Source organism: Gouania willdenowi, chromosome 4 (assembly GCF_900634775.1).
Source record: "Gouania willdenowi chromosome 4, fGouWil2.1, whole genome shotgun sequence".
Lineage (NCBI taxonomy): Eukaryota > Metazoa > Chordata > Actinopteri > Blenniiformes > Gobiesocidae > Gouania > Gouania willdenowi.
Window position 1 is genome coordinate 12215393 of NC_041047.1, and position 20906 is coordinate 12236298.

Here is a 20906-nt window from a genome sequence, read left to right on the forward strand (position 1 = left end):
AGCTGGGTTAGACACCATGTACGAGATCAAGCAGAGGCAGATGATGAATGGATTCATTAATGTGCTTCACCTGTGGAGCTGCGATGTTAAGTGCAGGGTTAGCCAGCTCAAACCTCTCCTGTGATTTCTCTCTGGCCAGCCGAGCCGCTTCCTTCACCTCTTTGAACTGCTCTGCAAACTGAGGGCGGGGGACCAGAGGAGACACACGTCATCCTGCTGACAGTGACAGCTTCATAAAACAAGACAACAGACTGCACTGCAATGTCTTCCTTTGTTTGTGCTCCAATCAGACACTTAGCTAAAAATGAAGGTTTAGAACAGATTATAGTGAGATGTGAGATGACAAAGCACTTTTTTCCACTGAAAGTCAATTACAATTACATTCTGAATTACTTCAGTTAATTTTTTTGCCGTATAGGGTGATGATTGTATCTGCTTTTTTTTTATGGGTGTCCGATGTCATTTTAGCATCTTTACATTTACATTTTAAAGCATTGATTATAATATCTATGTAAAAGACCAGATAAGGACAAGAGTTGGAATTTAGTAATACATATAAACTAATTCACAGTATTGTTGCTCTGTAAAATTGTATTGTCTCTATTCAAAAAAAAAAAAAAGTAATTCTATTACAGTATATCCTAACTCTAACCCACTAACTCTTACCACCTGTATAGTGAAGATTCACTGACAGGTAGTGGGAAAAGCTGATATGAAACATATTTTAATAAATGTTAACTATGTGTTGTATGTGTAACAGTAAGCCATAGAAGTGGTTTGTGTTTAATTAAATTATAATTGACAATTTTTATAGCATTTCCAATGTAATTACAAATACAAAGTCAATTATCTGAACACAATTACAATTCAATTATGATTACAACAGCAACCGATTTAAAAAATTACAATTAGAACTAGAATATTTGCATTTCCTGAAGAAAATGCAAGTAAGGATGCTGGTGCTGTCCCGCGTCGCACTGCGTTAGCTTAGCATTAGCTCAGCAGTAACCGAACAATACCATTAACCTCGCGTTAGCATTAACATTAGCCAAGCATTAACATTAGCCTAGCATTAACATTAGCCTAGCATTAACATTAGCCTAGCATTAACATTAGCCTAGCATTAACAATAGCCTAGCATTAACAATAGCCTAGCATTAACAATAGCCTAGCGTTAATATTAACCTAACATTAACCAAGCATTAACATTATCCAAGCGTTAACATTAGCCTAGCGTTAGCAATGGCCTACTGGTAGCATTAACATTAGCCTAGCGTTAGCAATGGCCTACTGGTAGCATTAACATTAGCCTAGCGTTAACATTAGCATTAACCCAGTGTTAGCATTAGCAATAATCTAGGAATAGCATTAAACTAGCACTAACACTAACCTAGCATAAACGTCAACCGAGCATTAGCAGAACATTAGCAATAAGGTTGAAAAAGGTTGAAATGGGTTGAAAAAGTAAAAACGTTGAATTGGGTTTAAGGGTCGTAGCTGAACGTGTTAAAGGTTAAATGGTCAAAATCAGTTGAAGACGACTTGAAAGTTGAAAATGCTGAAATTTCCAATAGAAATGAATGGGGAAAAAAATGTAATAAGTCAAAAAGTTTAAAAGTTACAAATTATAAAAGCGATAGCATAAATCTTGGGAACATTCTGAATTTTTCATGGCTTATTTGTCAAAATCAAACAAACAGACGGAAGAAAAAACGGATAACAATAGTGAGGATGCAGGAGGCATGCTCACTTATTATAACTATGTCATAATTGTAATTAATTATCAATTATGCAATTACAATTATAATTGACCCCAACCCTGGTGTCCACGTGTGTGTGTGTGTGTGTTACCTGCTGCAGCTGCTGCTCTGTGGAGAAGCCCAGGCCGTACACGGTGTTGGCGCGGCTGTCCGCCCACTGTCCAAACTTCTGGGAGGTTTTGGTGAAAGTCATGTTTGGGGTAACGGTGCTGTTGATGATGGCCTGACAACCCACAGAGTACCATGAAACGTGAGTACATAATGAAAAAAAAAAGAATTCTGTATTAATTATAATGAGTTATGTAATGTCATGACACCAGTTTAGATTTGACAGCAAATTCTGATTCAGTTTTAGTCTTTTGATTAAAAGGCCACTTAGTTTTAGTCCAAATTCAGTCATCAGGACTATTTCGGTTGTGGTCTAGTTTTAGTCAACTATGACATTTTACGATTTTAGACGACTAAATCTGTTACAGATATAGTCGACTACAACATGAAGCTTTTTTTTTTTTTTAAAGATTTAATGTTTTATCAATCTGATACAGCAGTGGTTCTCAAATGAAACAGTATTTAGTGCCTCATGAATAGATGTATTTCTATACGTTTTATCATTTCCAGTCTTCTTCCGCCTGGTGTGGGACAAAGTCTGACCCTTATACTTTCAGTTGATGTTCTAATTATAAAACCCAATGTTTTCATTTGTTAATTTTCCTCTCTCTCTCTCTCGCCCTCTCACTCAAGTACCCCTGTAGTGTCATCGCGTACCCCTAGGGGTACACATACTCCCATTTGAGAAACACTGTGATAAAGATACTATTAATGTTTGTAAATACACACAGACAGACTTGATGTGATCAAAGCACAACACCACATGATCACGAGTTCTAAAATTACAGTTTAGTTTTCATTAGTTGACAAAGACATGAATGTATTTTCATTTAGTTTCCGTTCACATGTATGTTTTAAAAAAATGTCGTCGACGAAAACTATGACGAAAAGCTTTAGTTAACAGAATTAACACTGACACCAATACTAAAAGCTCCCTAAATAGAGACAATGAAAGCATGTTTTCCCTCATGGTATCTATAGGTGTGAATGAATGATGAACTGCCTTATTTAAAGACCATAATAACATGCAGGGCAACAGCAGAAATGATTCCCAACACAGATGGCATTTAAACAGTCTCGGTCAGATTTTCCACTGTGTGCACTTCAGCTACATATGAGGAATGTTCAAGCACATTTCTTGGCTGGGTGTCAGTGTAACGTTGAGGGTTAGACCAGCCATTGGACCGCTTAGAATGCACAAACTATAGCACGATTTTCTGCTTTTAATCATAAAAAAATACGACCAAAAATCAGAACAACATGAAACCAGAGAGGAAAATATCATCTTGAAGACAGTCACGGATTCATGAAGGAGATGTCAATAAAAACAGGAGTGACACACTACTTGGATAAAACAGTTATATAAATGGGGGACTTCTTGAATTAGACACCTTCCCTTTAATAGACTAAGGACAGAAGACTGAATAATAGGGGTGTCCCGATGCAATATTAATATCCGATATCAGCCAGAAAACAAATATCGGATTTTAGATTTTATATTATATTTATTCAATTGTAGAATACTGTAGATATTATGTTGAAGGTCAGTTTTTCTCATTCCTACTGTTGCTGACTATTATTCTCTGTTTGAGTAACATCACTTGATCAAGCCTTTTCTAACTTTCCACACTACAAAATAAATAATAAAAGTATGTATGACTCATACTGATATTGTATTGGATCGATACCGGTATCGACCAATACCCAAGGCTGTAATATAGGTATCGTATCAGAAGTGGAAAAAAAGTAGTACTGGGACATCCCTACTGAATAATAGCTCTTTTACACATAATCAAAAACAGAAACAGTGCCACGTAGCAGGGCTGCTAATTAATCAAAATTTGATTACGATTTCAATTATTACACCCAACGATGACAAAAATACCATAATCGAGAAACAAACTATTATTAAAAAAATAATAATAATAATTCTTTTTTTTTTGGATATGTTTTATTTGCTAAATAAAACAAACCCACTCTTTCGAACATCTATAAATAATAAAGCTTGGCACACACGTTATTAATACTAACTTTGAGTTGTTTAATCCACGCACATGCAAGCTCCTCCCCATTGCCCCGCCCCTCTCAAAGCCAAAGCTACCCTGCAGGCCAACACGAGGAAGGTTGTTGCTAGAGGTCTTGAAACATGGCAGGAAAAACGCAGCAAAAAACACTTGGTAAACATGTGGCAAGTCAAATTCTTTGGGTTTGATGATGAAGACCTAGAGCAAAAACATCGCGTGCAACAAGTGTTTTGTTTTGTGCACATACTTTATTTTAGTGTTTGAAGGATTTTATTTATGTTTGAAAAATATATTTTAAGTTTTTTTGTACAAAAATGTAAAATTAAAAAAAAACTTTTTGGTTGACAAAAAATAATTTGAATAATCGTGATTTTAATTATGACTAAAATAATCATGATTAATGTTTGAAAATGAAAAAAGCGGGGAAAAGAAAACAATGTAATATTGTAGATATTCAACCAAGTGTGAATTTTTTCTAGTTTTTTTTTTTTTTTTTTTTTTTAAATCGAAAATATGTTGATTTTATTCTTAACAGAGAAAGATCAACTGATCAGCTGCTCATCAAAATAAAAGCTGGGGTTGAATTATTACATTTTTATTCAAGAAACCAATAGCAAATATAAATAATATAACATCTATGTAGCAATCAGCGCTGTATTTTCATCATGTAGGTAGGTAGACGTAGGTTAACTGTTCAACAACATTCATTTAACATTTTCTTCATACATCTTTTTTTATATATATATATATTTGTTTTAATTCATCCATCTATCTAGAATATTACACAAACCACTCACTGGGACTTTGGATCAAGAATATGTTCATTATAATCAGCTTAAACTTTGATAGTTTGACAGGAGCTAAAGAGCAACTCTGGGTTAAATGTGTCACTTCTTTAAAAAGCTGTATTAATATATTAGATATTATATAATAGAAAACATACCACAAACACTAGCACAAAGGAGTGTGAAAACATAAAGACATAATACAGAACAAGATGGTTGGAGACAGACAACTAAGTGAAAAATGATGTTGTGGTTTGTGATGAAACGTTCAGTCCAATTCTCTGGTGAACAACTCAGAAAAAAAAACATTTCTATTAGTTTCCTTTCCAAATGGTTTGAGTCCCAGTGTGGTGAGTTGGCACAACTGGCTGACAACAACAGAGTGAAGCTTTTTCACTTCGTTTTGTTCACTAAAACAAAAAAAACCACCCTGATACTGTCGGGGTTCCCAGGTGCTTTAACGCCTTAGAGCGATGTATGTTGTATGATGTCTGCTGACAGTGACACAGTCAGATTTACTCATTCCCACTCATTACATTGAAAACCAACCTATTTCCATAAAATATCTGAATACTGAAGCAGGACGGGGTAGGAAGTCACAAATCACACTGCTTGTTTTCTCAAATGAGTTTGTGAGGAAAATGTAACCCAAGGTGAGCAAAATAACCTCCGAGCAAAGTGACACAAAGGGAATTCAAGACAGGAAAGGGAAGGAAATACCTACATTAAATAAACAAATTAAAAATCTAAATGTTTTACTTTGAAAATTGGATTTTAAATTTAGATATTTTTTTTTAAAAAGACACTGGATTTAATGATTATTAAGTATTGATTTTTTTTTTTAATTGAAAAAGTGAAAAATATTTTTTGTATTGGGAATAAAGTGCAACTGCAAAGCTTTAACAAACAAAATTATTAAATCCCCCTGTGGGATTGATAAAATATCAACCTGCTCAACCAACCCTCAGAAAAAAAACTCACATTAAAGAACCTCACATAAGTCACATTTAAAAAAGAAAAGATTAATCTTGCAGCCTTAAAACAAATAAACATTTAATTTATATTTTCATTATATTTTGTGATGAGATTAATTATTGTTGTAATTAGCGCAATATAAACAAAGTTGGAGTTAATTTAATTTAGAATGCCTTAAAAAGGTTTAAAGGTCAAAAGGCCAAATATTGTGTGGCCGTGTTTAAGCAGGAACACACACACAAACACGCTAATCTTACATTTCACCACATATCTAAGAGTGAAACGTGTCACTGCCTGTTTATCTTGTGAATAAACACACTGGTCGTGTTCCCACCTTGGTCCCTCCCACGCTGATAATGCGATAGACGCTGCGGCTGGCGTCGTAGAAGAAGGACACGGTGACGGCGTGTTTGCTGGCTGGAAGCCAGTTACGTTTGGTGGACGGGTCGATCTGGAAGACATGAGCTCTGGAGCTGAAGATGGGCTGCTCCCTTTGAGGAAAAAAAAAACACAGAGAGGACAACAGTTATAGTGGTGATCAGAGATCAAACTGTTTATATTTAGAGAGGAGGATTCCCCATTTGCTTTGTTTAAAAGAGAACCACATAGTGACGTTTTCCATTACATCAACAGCCTCTGTCGCCACATCTAAGGAGTAACATCAAAGCTGATGATGTCTTTTTGTACAGCGCGAGGTTTTCATTCATCCATCTGAGCTGCTCTGATATCTTAGTGAACCTTATCCCTAACTCTAATCCTACGCCGAACCCGAATAAATGTATTTTCACATGTTGTGTGTTATGCTCCAAGTTACATCTACAAGCTTAAAACAGCTTTATCAGACAATTTCTCAGGCGTTGTCAGGCAACACACTGCAGAGAGGCGGCCATTTCTAACACCATGCCATTAATAAACAGAGTTCATACAAACATGGTGCAAGCGACCGAGTTCATAAGCAAAACATTAGTTTAAAGTTCCAGTAAAGCGTAAGTTATGCTTTGTCACACCACAGAAACATGCGTCATTGACCACTGAGCCAAATTTGAAAGAAAAAATAAAATGCTCAGTATATAAAATTAGCTCTCAAAATCATGGAAAAACGAGCACTTCTCTCTGCTCTGAGATGCTGGGGGTGTGTCAGTTCGAGGCCCTGGAACCACGCCCACAAGCGGAAAGGGTGCCGCCGCCTCTGTGTATTAACCCTATGGAAGCCTCGGATACAGGCGGCCGAAATGAGTTTCCTTCGCAGGGTGGCTGGGCGCACCCTTCGAGATAGGGTGAGAAGCTGAGTCACCCGGGAGGAGCTCGGAGTAGAGTCGCTGCTCCTTCAGGTCGAAAGGAGCCAGCTGAGGTGGCTCGGGCATCTGTTTCGGATGCCTCCTAGTTGCCTCCCTCGGGAGGTGTTTCAGGCATGTCCTATTGGGAAGAGGCCTCGTGGAAGGCCCAGGACACGCTGGAGGGACTATGTCTCTGAGCTGGCCTGGTGTCGCCTCGGGGTTCCCCCAGAACGGCTGGAGGTGTGCGTGGATCGGGAGGTCTGGGCATCTCTGCTGAGACTACTGCCTCCGCGACCCGGCCCCGGATAAAGCGGAAGAAGATGGATGGATGGATGGATGGATGGATGGATGGATGGATTATGTAGTTATCTGATTTCTTAATCAGAAAATTGAAGCTACTGTGAAGTCGCTGTTGCACTTTTGCTTAAACCTGGGTTAAAGCTTGAAATTGTTGAATGACAGAGCCTCATTTACTTTTTATTTTGGGAGTGTTCTATGCATTTTAACTCCTGAGGTCAATCACAACAATAAAGTTGCACTTTAGACAATATACAGTATCTGATGTCTGCAGTCAATAGTAAGTCCATTGGAAAAAAAAAAAAAAAAATATATATATATATATATATTATACATTCATGGATGGAAGTTGGAATTTGGCCAGAAATTACCAGTACACAATTTCTCGCAGAAATAGTTACAATCGTTTTTGGTATACACGTGTTTATTTCCTTTGTGTGGTTTGAAAAAAGCCGAAAAAACAAAAATCAGAAGAAAGAAAGACAGCCAAAATGTACTTAATTTTACACAAAATTTAAAAAAAATATGGACCGGACAAAACTGTCGGCACCCAGTATGGAGAAGAGAAAACAGATCTGATGACTGTCTGAGGACTTAAGAAGCAAAAATATGGAAACATATGAACAATTTGAAGTCCTCAGACAGTTCTAAGCTCTTCTTTCTTTTTTGCCCATGCTGGGTGTGACCATGTGACACATACAACACAAAAGTTAAGTCAACTTTTATACATTACATTGTAACATATATTGCCAGCACGTGTTACTCGCCATGGGTGAGTTTGTCTGGTCAATTTTTTCATTTTGTGTAAAATTATTGTAAAGTTTGGCTTTTTCTTCTGCTTTTTTGTGTTTTTTTTTCAATGCACATTAAGGAAATAAACGTGTATATCAAAAACATTTGTAATTGCAACAATTTCTGGGAGAAATGTATTTTCTGGAAAAATTCAAGGGGTGCCAATACTTTCGTCCATGACTATATAGAGCATGAGCTGTTTGGTAAAAGGTGTCAAATGAACCTTGGGAAATACAGGATTACATAATAGGTTCAAAAAAAGAACTTAACGACACAAGCCAGATTTCAGCATTAAAGCAGCAGTGCATTGTGTTAGTTTAACCCCAATCAGTCATAATAACAGCTATTAAAAAGACAAGTCAATACTGTCTGAAGGTAACTGCATTCTGAGCTCTTCATTTGTCAATCATCTCTTTCACATATTTTGGGGGTGAGCCTGGGGTCGGAACATAAATCTGTCTGTGAGTGAATCTTCGGGCTGAGCCAGTTTCTCACAGGTGAAAAACTTCAGAAGAGAAACAACGTCAGCCTGTCTTTCAACGTCTAACACAAGCATTCCTTAATTATACAAACACTTTGGAACGACCGTGACAAGCATTTTTCACACTGACGTCCGCGGCCCCCGTGGGGGTGTGCAGCTTATAGATTGGGGGTTCACTAATTAGAGTGATTTAGGTAATGGGTAAGTATTCTCTATAAAGCATAACTAAATAACGACTGAGTCAGTTTGAAAAAGGCAAAAACTCTCATTAAAATATGCTTTTGCCTGAACACTTCAACACTGTAGAAGACTATATAAGGATTATAGTTTGTGCTTACCACTTGTTTCTTCTCGTTTTATTCTTCCTTTGGCTTTGAAATTCAAATGAAGTGCCCACGATCTATAGATGACCTACTGTAGGTTCTGTTTTTGTTTTTTTAATTAGACACAAACAGCATGACACATATGTTTTGTAACAACTGTATCTTCTTGAGTACAGAGATGATTAATAAAGCACCACCACGCTTCATGTTAACTTGCTTTCATGTTATTGTGAAACTGTAATAAGGGCAACTACCACGACACAAATAAAACCCTATAGAAAAATAAAATGGAAAAATAATAATTAGTAAACCAATTAAAGCCAAGGCCTTCCAACATTTTTACACATCATTAACAAAAACTGAATAATTGTGTTTTTTTTTTCTCCACCCTTCAGCTGTGAGTGAGTGAACTACAGACAAATAATGTTAACTTGAGGCTCTATTTCTGGCTTAAAAAAGCACTGATGCAAGAAAGCGGAAGGCATCAGAAACTATTGGTCCCACGAACTCAGGAGACACAACTACAGCCGACCGATGACCGATGATGAAGACCAACACATTACCTAATTCAAGCAATATTACACAGCTAATAGAGCTTTCACAATGGCACTCCAATTGCACATGTATTAAATACAAACACGGGGAGAATGTGTGCAGTGAGGTGGCAATATGCAAAAGAAACATCCGTTTTTATAGGTCAGTGCTCATTATATGAAGAATTGTTTCTTGCAGGATTTGGCTGGAATTACTAAACATTTGCATTAGAACAATGGTTACTATTGTTCTAGCACAGATTCCCAAAGACAATAGACAACAGCAGCAGAGCCAGGAGAGTGTTTTTAATAAATAATAGGAGGAGGATGGCTCAGACTGAGAGCACATGATAGACGCTAACTCATATTCTGCACCTGAATTTAGCGAAATGGTAAATGGTAAATGGACAAATAGAGAGGACTTGTAGGAAGGATAATATATATATATATATATATATATATTAAAGTCTTCTTTTCTATTTTTCATAAAGGTTAATGTAGAAACAATGTGTTATTTTGCTTGCACAAAAGAGGTGGTTCCCTACTGGACTAGAGAGACCAATGGTGGGAATCTTGATTCATATGCAAAGCTGCATTTCCAGTAAAAAGGAAGCTCCTCTAATAGAAATATGTTGACTCTGTGTTTCACAGCTGCTTAGAGCAGGAGAATGTGTTGGGTTTGTTGTTTTATAAAATGTAGGAAAAACTTGCGGCACGCGCCAAATCTCCTCTTTACCAGATATTGGCAGTTATGGTACCATGATCATTCACACTTAGTTTAAAGGCTTGGAAGAAAAGTATGTCCCCATTAATAATGATACAGTAGGTCCAAATGTACGGGCACTCCCATTTTTTGGAAAACTCATGATGAAATGCAGAATCCAGATCTGATCAGCATGAAACTTGGTGGAGTAATTGAAGAACGAACTCGACATAACTGAATCAAATTCAATAATGTTTTGGATATGCATTATTGAAACTTTTAAGTTGAGCGATAGAATCAGTATATTCATCTGATCCCCTACGAATTTAATGGAATCTTCCATAGCGTAAGGTCTATCTTTGGTTAGAATTTTGCCAAAAAACGTTTAATACTTTTAACTGAATGCTGCTAACAGACAAACAAACAAACAAATAAATACTGGTGAAAACAATACCTTCTTGGAATATTATCTAATGAAAAAATGAACATACCTACTAACACACAATATATACAGTACCTACCAAAAAAGTAGGTTAAAAGGAATATAATAAACAAAAAGCCTGTTTAAATTATATTCCACATTAAAGTAAATTATGAAGTGCAACAAAAAGGCCGTTTGTCGTCACTCAAAGCCTTTACTTTACTCTGCATTTTCACAAAACCCACTGAAGCTACACAGTCATACTGTACATGTGCACCATATGTAACTGTAGCTCACTTTAGACAGACCTATGATACATTTCTCGAAAAGCTGTGAAATAACGCCTCTTCCAGCCGCTGTAACTAGGTAAGTGCTTCCTCTTCCACGAAGAGTAGGAGTGTGTATGTGTGTGTGTTAGCCGTGCATATGAAACACCTGTTGTAAGGTTTGCCACATCATTGCAACATACGTAATCAGCTCAGACCTGACCTACTTTTATTAGAATTTTAATCAATCTGTTTTACTGATATCGGGCATTCACGATCGGTTCCAGATTGATCAGAGAATCCCTTTAATAAACCAATGAGCATAAATAAATAGGAAATTAGATCTAGGCAGAGCAGTCCTGTCGGGGTTTTCCTTCCATCATTTGTTAGTCTCAATGAAACATCATTAGTGACTGCCTGTCAGCTGCTTTTAAAGCGGATGGCAAAGAAGTTAATGTCCTGTCACTCATTTGTTCCATCCCCACATTTCCCTCTGTGAAGAGCTGTCCTACCAATCAGCTCAGAAACGCTGCGTCACGTCAGGATTGGATCACAGAAGCAGATGAATAGTATATTTAATTCATGAAGAATAGGAAGAAAACGTGCGGCAGACGTCTCGTTTGATGTAGAACGACACAAAAAAATAGCGTCTGCACTGCCGCTCACTCTACAAACAAACCTCATCTAATTAACATCAGTCTTTGTGTCTTCTAATAAAATCAGCTGCAGTGTGAGGGACATCTTCTAGGAGTAGTTGAAGACAGGTGATTGTATCTGGAGAGCTAACAGGGTTTAGAAAAAGTATGACAATGAGCAAAGAATTCTGCAGAAAAACAATCTCTGACTGGACACAAAACCACATGAACACCCAATGAAGAGCGTGATTTATCAGCCTGGATAAAAAACACTGATTTGACTGTAAGGACAAGATGTTTGGGAATCAAATGACACCTTTTGATTAAAACTGAACAGTTTGGGTTTAGAGCAGTTTGGAGATGCTTGGATTCAGCCGTCAAGTCATTACAGACAATGTCCAACACTGTATACCAACCCATTAAGGAGTTGGTTGGTATTTAAAAAAATGTAAAAAAAAAAAGCATGACAACAATGGAAAGAACTAGAACATAAATCGACCAGCAGCCAGGAGCCTCCATGCATTGCCACAAGTTACACATTGGCCAATATAAGACTACCCTCTAGTGGTGACGGAAAAACAATGAAAATCTCAAAAGTATCTCAAAAATATAGCAAGAGCTACATTGCTTTGCATTAGCCAAACATGCTGGATGCCCTTTGCCGCCGCCACCACATACTTGATCGCTTATTAGGTGCATTGACTCATTGACTCCTAAATACAGAGCCACCAGTACCTGTTTAACTTTACTGTGCCTGTAAAGCTCCGTCCATTTTTCGTGTAGCGCAGCAGTGCTCCGATAATTATCTTCACTTGCTCAGTGTTTGAACTGTTGTGCCCGGCTAACTAAGAAGAACTTAGTCTGTGTTGTCCTTTAGTTCTTTTTGTTCCAGCCTTTTGTCCGTGTCTCGTAGGTACACATTCACAGTGAGCAAGCTACCTCAAGTACAACCGTTTCAGTGGGAACGTCCAGTTTACAAAATAAAAGTCCACTGGAGCAACGTTATTAGAATGTTACATTCAAACAACATCTCATCAGAGCTACAGAAGTTTTATGGGACAAGTTGCTCTGTTGTTGTGGACGAGACCATCGATACCAGGGATTGTAGAGTCTTAAACATCGTAGGTTAGTGAGAACTTCTGATACTGTCAAATATTCTGGCCCCTAGTGGTGAAATAACTGATGCTTCTTTGTGTCCATTTAGTTTTGTGTAATCATTACGGTCTGGAAGATGTCATCAGGATAATTTCAATTAGGTTAAATTAAACTAAGTTGATCAAAACTTAATCAATAAACCTGGGAGGATTGATTCCTGGGAGGAAATTGGGTGACGTCAATGCTGTTCTCATACATTTTTATATGACATATACATAATTAAAAAGGAGTAGTCAGAATAATCCACGTCACTACAACTTATATCTACTTTTTAATTGCATCTGACTTTATTTTTGACATACATTTTTGTTTAATTATTATTATTTTCAAATGTATTAGTATTTATTTTGTTTCCTCACAGGAGTTAGAAAACTAATATTTTCTTTAAAAAAAAAAAAGCTAAATATTTCTAAAAAACAAAACGGAATTTAAAAAATTCAAGTGGAAAACACGGAATTATGGAAAAAATAAAACTGAATTTGGAAAAATATAGAACTGATTTTATAGGACCATACTACAGACCCCCATCTCCTGCTGGGAGGCCTAAATACCACTGAGAGTCATTGATATCAGTGCTTGTTTCTAGCTCATTCATACATGCATACATCCGACCGATGCTCTCCCAAGTCCCAACAACACGCACACATACTGCTGCATGCTACTTATTTACTGTATGCATGAGTGGAATGAGTTCAGTTGTGTTCAGAATGATTACACCTCAGTAATCAAAGAGGTCACATCGAGCGATGAGGGGAACCATAAATTGCATTTTACACACATCACAAGTGACCTATTAAAATAAAAAATATTGGCTGTTTATCCAAAAAATACCACTTCACATCGGCATTGGCAACAGAGTGGAGTAGATTTTGTAATTCTGTGGTTTCAGCAACACAATCAATTCTATCAGAATTGCTATGAAGCATTGCTTTTTTTCAATGCACAGAGTAGACAATTGTATCAGCATTACACTTGTATAGAGTTAATGGTGGCTTGAAATTAAGAATTACTGACATAGATGCACAACCAATAACACAAAAGCTTTTACATTCTGAAATATTTTGTTTCAATATTAACTGTAAGACAGCACAATAATCCATGTACCCTTTGTTCTTTGGTTATTCTGTTTTAAAACCAAATCAAAATAACAAATAAACTGTTTGGTTTTTTTTAGTTTTACTGACTTAAAACCAAAACAGAAATACAGAAATATCAAAAACCAGATAAGCAACGTTTTTCTGTTTAAAAAAAAAAATTCTGTTTGGGAGATATTTGGATATTTACGGGGAAATTAGAGCAAGAATAGAAGTCCGCTGCACTGGTTCTCCACAGGTCCTGGACCAGGTCTCCGCACACAATAGGACTGTTTAGTATTTATTATTTATTTCAGCAGTTTTCTGGCTCTGCTAATGTTTTCATGAAGTCTAAGGATGTTTTAGCTTGTAAAAAGCTGCTCACATTGATGTTTTGTTTTTCGCAGTGTTACGGTCCAAACAGTATCCAAATAAACTGGTGACCGAATATCGACTGTGAGGCTGGTATTTACACAGCTTTTTTGAGGGCAGTAAAAATGTTTATTTTGCACGTTATAATACCGCTAACCACTAAAAGCAGCCATTCACACACGGAAGTTGATCACAAGAAACGAGGAGCACCAGTAGATTAATTACACCAGATCTGGTTCCTTTATTACATAACGTGTGTGCTTTTCTTAATGTCCATTTTTTGTTTTTATTTATTTATGCATTAATAATGTTTCAAACTTCAATTCATCAGTAATATGACCTATGCCCTGCTCTTTTTTTTGTCCGGGGGTAAAAGTCTGCCCCGTCTGTGGGTCTCCTCTGTGTGGAGAGCTTAAAACATGAAGCTCTCATCCATAGTTCCCTTAAATATCCAAATATTGCAAATATAAATAATATATATAAAAAGTTTTTCAAAAATAAATCTGAATAACTCAAATTTGTTAAAGTTTTTACAGTATGTGGCAAATTCCAATGTCTCTTGTGTTACCCTATTGTGAATATTTTGTTTGGTTTTTTTTTGCACTCTTATCTGTGTTTCTTAATTATTCTATTTAAAATTCTTGTTGTTTGCACTGACTGAAGGGCTTTGGCAATTTCACTGTCTTTATTGAAATTACAAATAAAGTTCTATTCTATTCTAAATTCAATTAGAACTAATGAAACTAAATATTTTTTTCTGCGTCAGAGAGCAAAGAGATAGAAAAGCTCAGGTAATCAAAGCCCTGGGAAATACAACAGACAATTCTGTTGCTGGGATCTGAAGCTAAATGAAAAATGAAGCTGATGTCTCATGTGTGGCTTAAAGGGGCAGTATTGTGAAAAAACACATTATAATAGTTTTGCTACCGTGATATACTGTACATCCCTTTAGCCTCATTCAAAGGGACAAAGCTGAAAAAGTTTGGTTTCCTCCCTCCCATGTTATTCCACATTTTCTACATCCCTCTCAAACTACCTCACAGCTAAAACAAACACTGCAATTTAATATAGAATATCTTATACTTTATTGTCATCTATGTAAAGCTACACACACAAAATGTGTTCTCTGCATTTAACCCCTCCCTGAGGAGCAGTGGCCAGCAAAGGTGTAGCACCCGGAGCAGTTCCATTTTTAGTATCTGTTATATCACCTCGTATCTCCTTTGACATGATCTGACGTGTTTGTGACCCAATGTGACGCAGTGGTTGGACAAAACAAATGATTATTAGCTTGAACGCACTATTACTGTAGTTAATAGAAATGAGGAGAAGAAGAAAGTGAGTGTTTGAAACAGCTGACTGATTCCACTGCTGCTGATGTGATAAACACACACCCTGAAGCGGCGCTGAGACGGACTCACAATCACAATAGTCGCCTAAACAGCCATGTGTTTTACTGTAATGTGCAGTTTATTGGCTGAAAACAATAACAACAGTGAGTGGATAGCAAAAGAAAATCACTTTGGTGATCACTGATCACCCTTGCAAGAGCGAGGCACGAAATCTGTGTCTTTAGACACGCCCACTCATGATAATGAATGGGCTCATTTATAGAAGCATCATGAAATTGATTTTTCAGAGGGCTAAAACTCCAGAAAACAGGCAAGTTTGGGAAAATAAACCTCAAATACTAAATTGTTGGGGTTCTTAGAACAAATGGAGATGGGTGAAAAATAGCATAATACTGGACATATACAAAACTCATACCGGTACTCTGTTTCGCACAATCTATTATATTTTTGAAAAACTCTCCAGCCGTGAGTCTGACAAGCTCACCGATTAAAAGAAGAGTTTTATGGAGCCTTGAAATGGCATCTTCGATCAATATATGCTTTGAAAGAAGTGGCTCAATAGATGTTTAATTTACAGGGAAGGGAGAGAAACGCACCCAAGTCTGAGGTTTGAATGCAAAGTGTTCTTTAATGCACAAATTCTGGCCCACATCCCCCCTGTGAAGCAGACTGAGAGCAGAGTAAAAAGCACGCAGGCCTGGGGCCATCAGTGACACTCCACTCTCATGACAAATGGACACGGATCAACACACAACATGGGATCGCGTGAAATTTTGACCCGAGTCCAACAGAAAGCCTCAATGAAAGCCTCAGCTGAGCTATTTAGCTTAAGCTTTACATTAACAGATTAATTCGTTCTTGTTCTGGGAAAACAAAATTATTCAGATTATTTGAACGCTGCCTGAAGCAAAGACTTTTTAAACAGAGAGACTCGTGTGAAAGCTCCATCTGGAAGAGCTGTAAAGCAGACAGTAAATGGGCTGAGACTCCCACTGGGAGTTATCCCAATACAACAAGGTTTCATTGCATTTCCTCTAACCTACGTGGCTGTGTCTGCTCTGCAGGCGCTTCAACTCAGCGACACATTACAGCTCAGACTTCCCGTTTAACGCTTCATTACCTCCACAAAGATTAAAAAAAATCCCATCTGATAGTTGACTACTCATCCTGTGGGAAATAAAACTGCAAGTATGTTCAGGACCAGGCAGCAAACAAATCAATATGAATATAATTTTAACTTTTCCAACATATTACCAATATGTAACACTTATCCATGTATCCATGGAGAAGAACTCATTTATTGAGCTCATCATTGGTTTTACGTCCCATTGCTGCTGGAATTCCAATAACCATTTTGTAAAGAAAGAGAAAAAGCAATCTGACCCGTTTCTATTTTACCTAATGTAGGGACAGTGTATATTAATATACATTTCTGTAAATATGCCAGAATTAGCCTATGGGCTATTTTCATCTGTAGTCCCTGGAGCAGTGTTGGGGTTCGGTGCCTCTCCAGCTACCAGAACAACTTCTGTATTTCAGTCTGCACTGGGACTTGAACCGGCGACTCTCCGGTTCCCAACCCATGTCCTACATGTCTTACATCTAACCTGGTAGGTCGGCTATGATGTGATGCCGACCTACCTGAAATGACCTGATTGTTGTCAGGTCATTTCATTATTTTGGAGTTTCACAATGTCCATTGATCATTTTGAAACAAAAAATATATAATTTCCTCACTTTACTAACTAAATACTTCACTTCTTTTAAAACGTACTTAAGTACAAGTAAAATGACTGATTTAGAAATGTACTCAAAAAAGTACAAGTACCCATAAAAGCAACTCAATTAGAGTAACGTGAGTACTTGTAATCCATTACTTTCACCTCTGGTTAGTATGCCATTTTGAACACAGCCTATGTCTACTAACTAACAGGGTGTTGGTTCATCTGTAAAAGCATTTACACACAAAGAATGTGCAATATTTTAGATTTGTGTGTATACAGTTGTAGGACAGTTTTTAACATATATATATATATATTGCATAAAAGGCAATCATATCTTGTCTGACAATTTGATTTTATTTGATACTGCAAAGCATCCCTAAGCTCTCCTCAGGCACTCTATCCGGTGTGTGTTTTGTCCTTCTGTGTTAAACCAATGGATGGACCATTTCTTTGCACTTGCAGTGAGTTTACCTTAAAATGAACACATTTTAATTTAATGTAGGTTTGCTTCCGGATCCGTAAATGTCAGTTTTACTGTTTTATGAACAATCGTTGAGAAATGAGTTTAGAAATGAGTCCAAGGCTGAGGCGATTTAAAAAGGCTTTTTCTCTGTCATAGTCCATAATCATTTTCCACAGCCCTGTATTTAAAGACCTTAAATTAAATCTAATGTACTTTGAAAGTAACTGTTCATATTGCACAGAAGTGTTCAGGTTTCTACAGGTAATGAGTCGTTGATTGCACATGAGTGAGAAAAAATGAGAGGTGTTCAGACTTAAGTGGCTGTCTCTGAGCAGAATTTAGTCAGGTTATGGGAACCAGAGTATTGGAAACCCATGTACACTAGGAGAACATGCAAAACTCCCAATGGAGACGTTTGCCAGCGCTGATCCTTACATGCTGCAATTAGAACCGAGAGACATATCGAGATTTAAGACACTGTATATAGAGATTTCCTTCTTACACAATATTGTAAAAGACAATGTTGGTTTTAAACATTTAGGTTAATTTTTACAGCTCGTTTTGTGTTAAAGTAATGCTGAGTTTTCACACGTGTTGTCCTTCATGAGAGGAAAAGCCAAAAGTGGTGGAACATGTTGATATTGTGCAGCTAGTGACATTTTGTAACAGTGACTTTGACCCAGAAGGTAAGAGTTTATATTCTATATTATTTATATTCTATTAACAAGAGATGATTTTTGGTTCTTATCGCCAAACCCCCAGCTAAAAACATCGACTGATTTGCAGTTTTTTTTCTTCATCATATAATTTCCACAACACTGACCTTGTTCAGCAGTTTGCAAGAAAAGTCACTTTGTCAACGACAAAGTATGAAGTGAACTAAAGTCTGAGGAAAATAAAGTTCTGTTGGACGGCATTACCACCTGACTTTGAGAAAACTCTGGTAGGTTGTTGTTGTTTTCAGTCGGATGATTCGGATCGTTTTGGATATGGTACAATGAAGAAACATCTAATCTGAGGGTGAGCCTGCCGTCTAACAAAGCCCAAAGGAATTTTACCAAAGCTGTACTATCCGACTTCATGGCGCAATATTATCCATGGATTTATATTGTCTAATAAAATAATACTGTTACTGTAATTTATTACAGATGTCACTGAGAGTCGTTAACCAGCTCTTTCGTCCCTTTCTCAGTCCATCCTTTCCTAATTAGATCTCCTGCTTCTGGCCGGTTAAACAGTGAACTTTCATTTTGAGGTAAAACAAATGTATTTTGAAGAAAATCTGCCATTTTCAGTTAAAAGATTTGACGGCGAGGCCCGAGGGGCCCGTGCAGCTTCTGTTTTCCAGATCATGGCTTCAGTGTGGAGAACGTGTACAGAGGTTAAGAAATGAGAAATGAAGTGAGCAGCGAGAGAGGATTAGACGGCGATGACTCGGGGCAAAGCACGTGCTGCATAACCTCCCAGTGTGTGTGTGTGTGTGTGTGTGTGTGTGTGTGTGTGTGTGTGTGTGTGTGTGTGTGTGTGTGTGCATTGCCAGTCAACAGAGTTTAAATGTAAACACTGAAGTTCACCAAATCTGTTAAGCGCACTTAAATCGGTTTGTACAAATGTTTGCTTTTGTGTGTATTTACCGTCTGAATACAGTATTATGTAAGTGGAAATATTATGTGATTTAATACTTTTAACAGGAACAAGATGCTCAAGCATTCATTGGTTGTGTGGCTAATATTTTGAACTCAACTCATATCAGGTTGTGTTTGGAATCGCATACTAACTCATACTAAGTCTGACGTCAAAATGAGTATGTAGTGCGCTAACATTAGATAGTATGGAAAGATTCAGTACGCAAGAAATACCCGGATGTTTACTATATTGGGACATTTTTGAAGTATGCAAGGTGGGCACACTAGTCATACTCAACCACCCGATTAGGCATTGCGAACGAAACGTAAAATCGTCCTGGGATCGGCCTCAAGTTAAAAGTCAAACATTCCCTTTTCAAAATAAAAGCATCTCTTTTTGTCTTCCATTAGTTTGTTTTAAAGTGGTTTTTTACAGTTGCATCATGGCGAGTCTCCGAAAATCTCTGAAATGTCAGCGTGAAATGACTACGTTGATATTCTACTTGGTCACTTTCTCGCGTAAAATGTTTTCAGAACTTTCAAAGGTGGCGAACCAACAAGTTTTGTCGTAGGTTCGAAAGGCATCTTGGGAAACTTTGATACATATTTCAGTGGGAACATCCTAATACTCCTAAACATACTTATAGCATATAGTAAACAGTATATACTCATTGAGTTTGTAGTGTGTAGTACGGTGTATTCCATTTCAAACACAGGAATACACTCCAAAAACCTTAAACTGACAGCTTTAGTGTTTCAGCCTGTCGACTGTCACTGGTGTCGTCTTTAGTTTTCACTGACCTCATAAAAGACTTACAATGCACATCGAGCCACTCAAATATTTATAAACTGTCCAACTGAGTTACTCGTCTAAAGGATCTAAAGCAGCTGCGCTTAGTTTTGTTCGTTCATTACAATTAGTCTCTGAACAGTTTCGTTTATTTCATGATCAAATGTCAAAATCAATACATTGAGTCTTTGTATATTTGTTTGTTTTGGTCAGGTGAAAAAGTCAAAAGTCAAACTGTTGCCTGGTCCTTGTAAAAGGGAATTTCTAATCTGAATGTGACTTCTTTCTGTAAAATATTAAAAACATCATGACTTTATATGAGATTATTTTGGATTTGGCAGCCATGTGAAGCATTAAAGAGAAATAGATCTACATTAAGCCTAGTCTGCATGTACAGTATCTGGCCATTTTTGACCCACTAATATTATTTTGTAGATAAAGTTATGGAGTTGTGGTGTTCATGGCTGAAGTATTTTGTGTTTCCCCTCTACTCTTGTTTCTCCTTTGTTCCTGAGACAGCACTTCTCCTTTACGGGTCTGCTTCCTCTGACCTCTGGGAGCCTGCAGCCTCGTGTCCACCTTCATAAGTCAGTGAAAGTGTCGTGCACGAGGCGGCGCCTAAAATAGCACAAGAGGCGAGATACCTCCGCATTCAACTGCTTTCGTATTCAAAGCCTGAGCTACAACCTTAAAGTTGGAGAAGTTTTCTTTCCTTCTCCCTTTAGTTTGATCAAAACACGCTCATACCAACTCACTCATTAAGCCGCTCCTGCTTTAGAAAACATTGCACTTGAAGAAACGCGGGCATTGCGAGCTCTGCTTGTGGTAAACAGCAGCGCTTGCATTTATTTATCTGAAGGTCAGCAGGAGAATGACTGATAATAACTCACTGCTGTAAGAAAACTGTGAAGGCGAATCAGACAAAGAGTTTTTCTAAGATTCAGACAAAGGTCAGCAATACAGTCATAACAA

The 20906-nt window shown here is 37.3% G+C and overlaps 1 protein-coding gene across 3 annotated transcripts in view; it reads right to left on the reverse strand.

Annotated features, from left to right (window-relative positions):
• Positions 1-20906, reverse strand: part of LOC114462419 (homer protein homolog 3-like) — a 62261-nt gene that overhangs the window by 29720 nt on the left and 11635 nt on the right. For 2 of the 3 annotated variants that reach the window (XM_028445230.1, XM_028445228.1), the window contains 3 exons: positions 5987-6143; positions 1852-1983; positions 71-178 (listed from right to left, as the gene is read on the reverse strand). In XM_028445230.1, the coding sequence (XP_028301031.1) occupies positions 71-178; positions 1852-1983; positions 5987-6143 (397 nt within the window). The remainder of the gene's footprint in view (positions 1-70; positions 179-1851; positions 1984-5986; positions 6144-20906) is intronic. The other variant, XM_028445229.1, reaches the window with a different exon arrangement.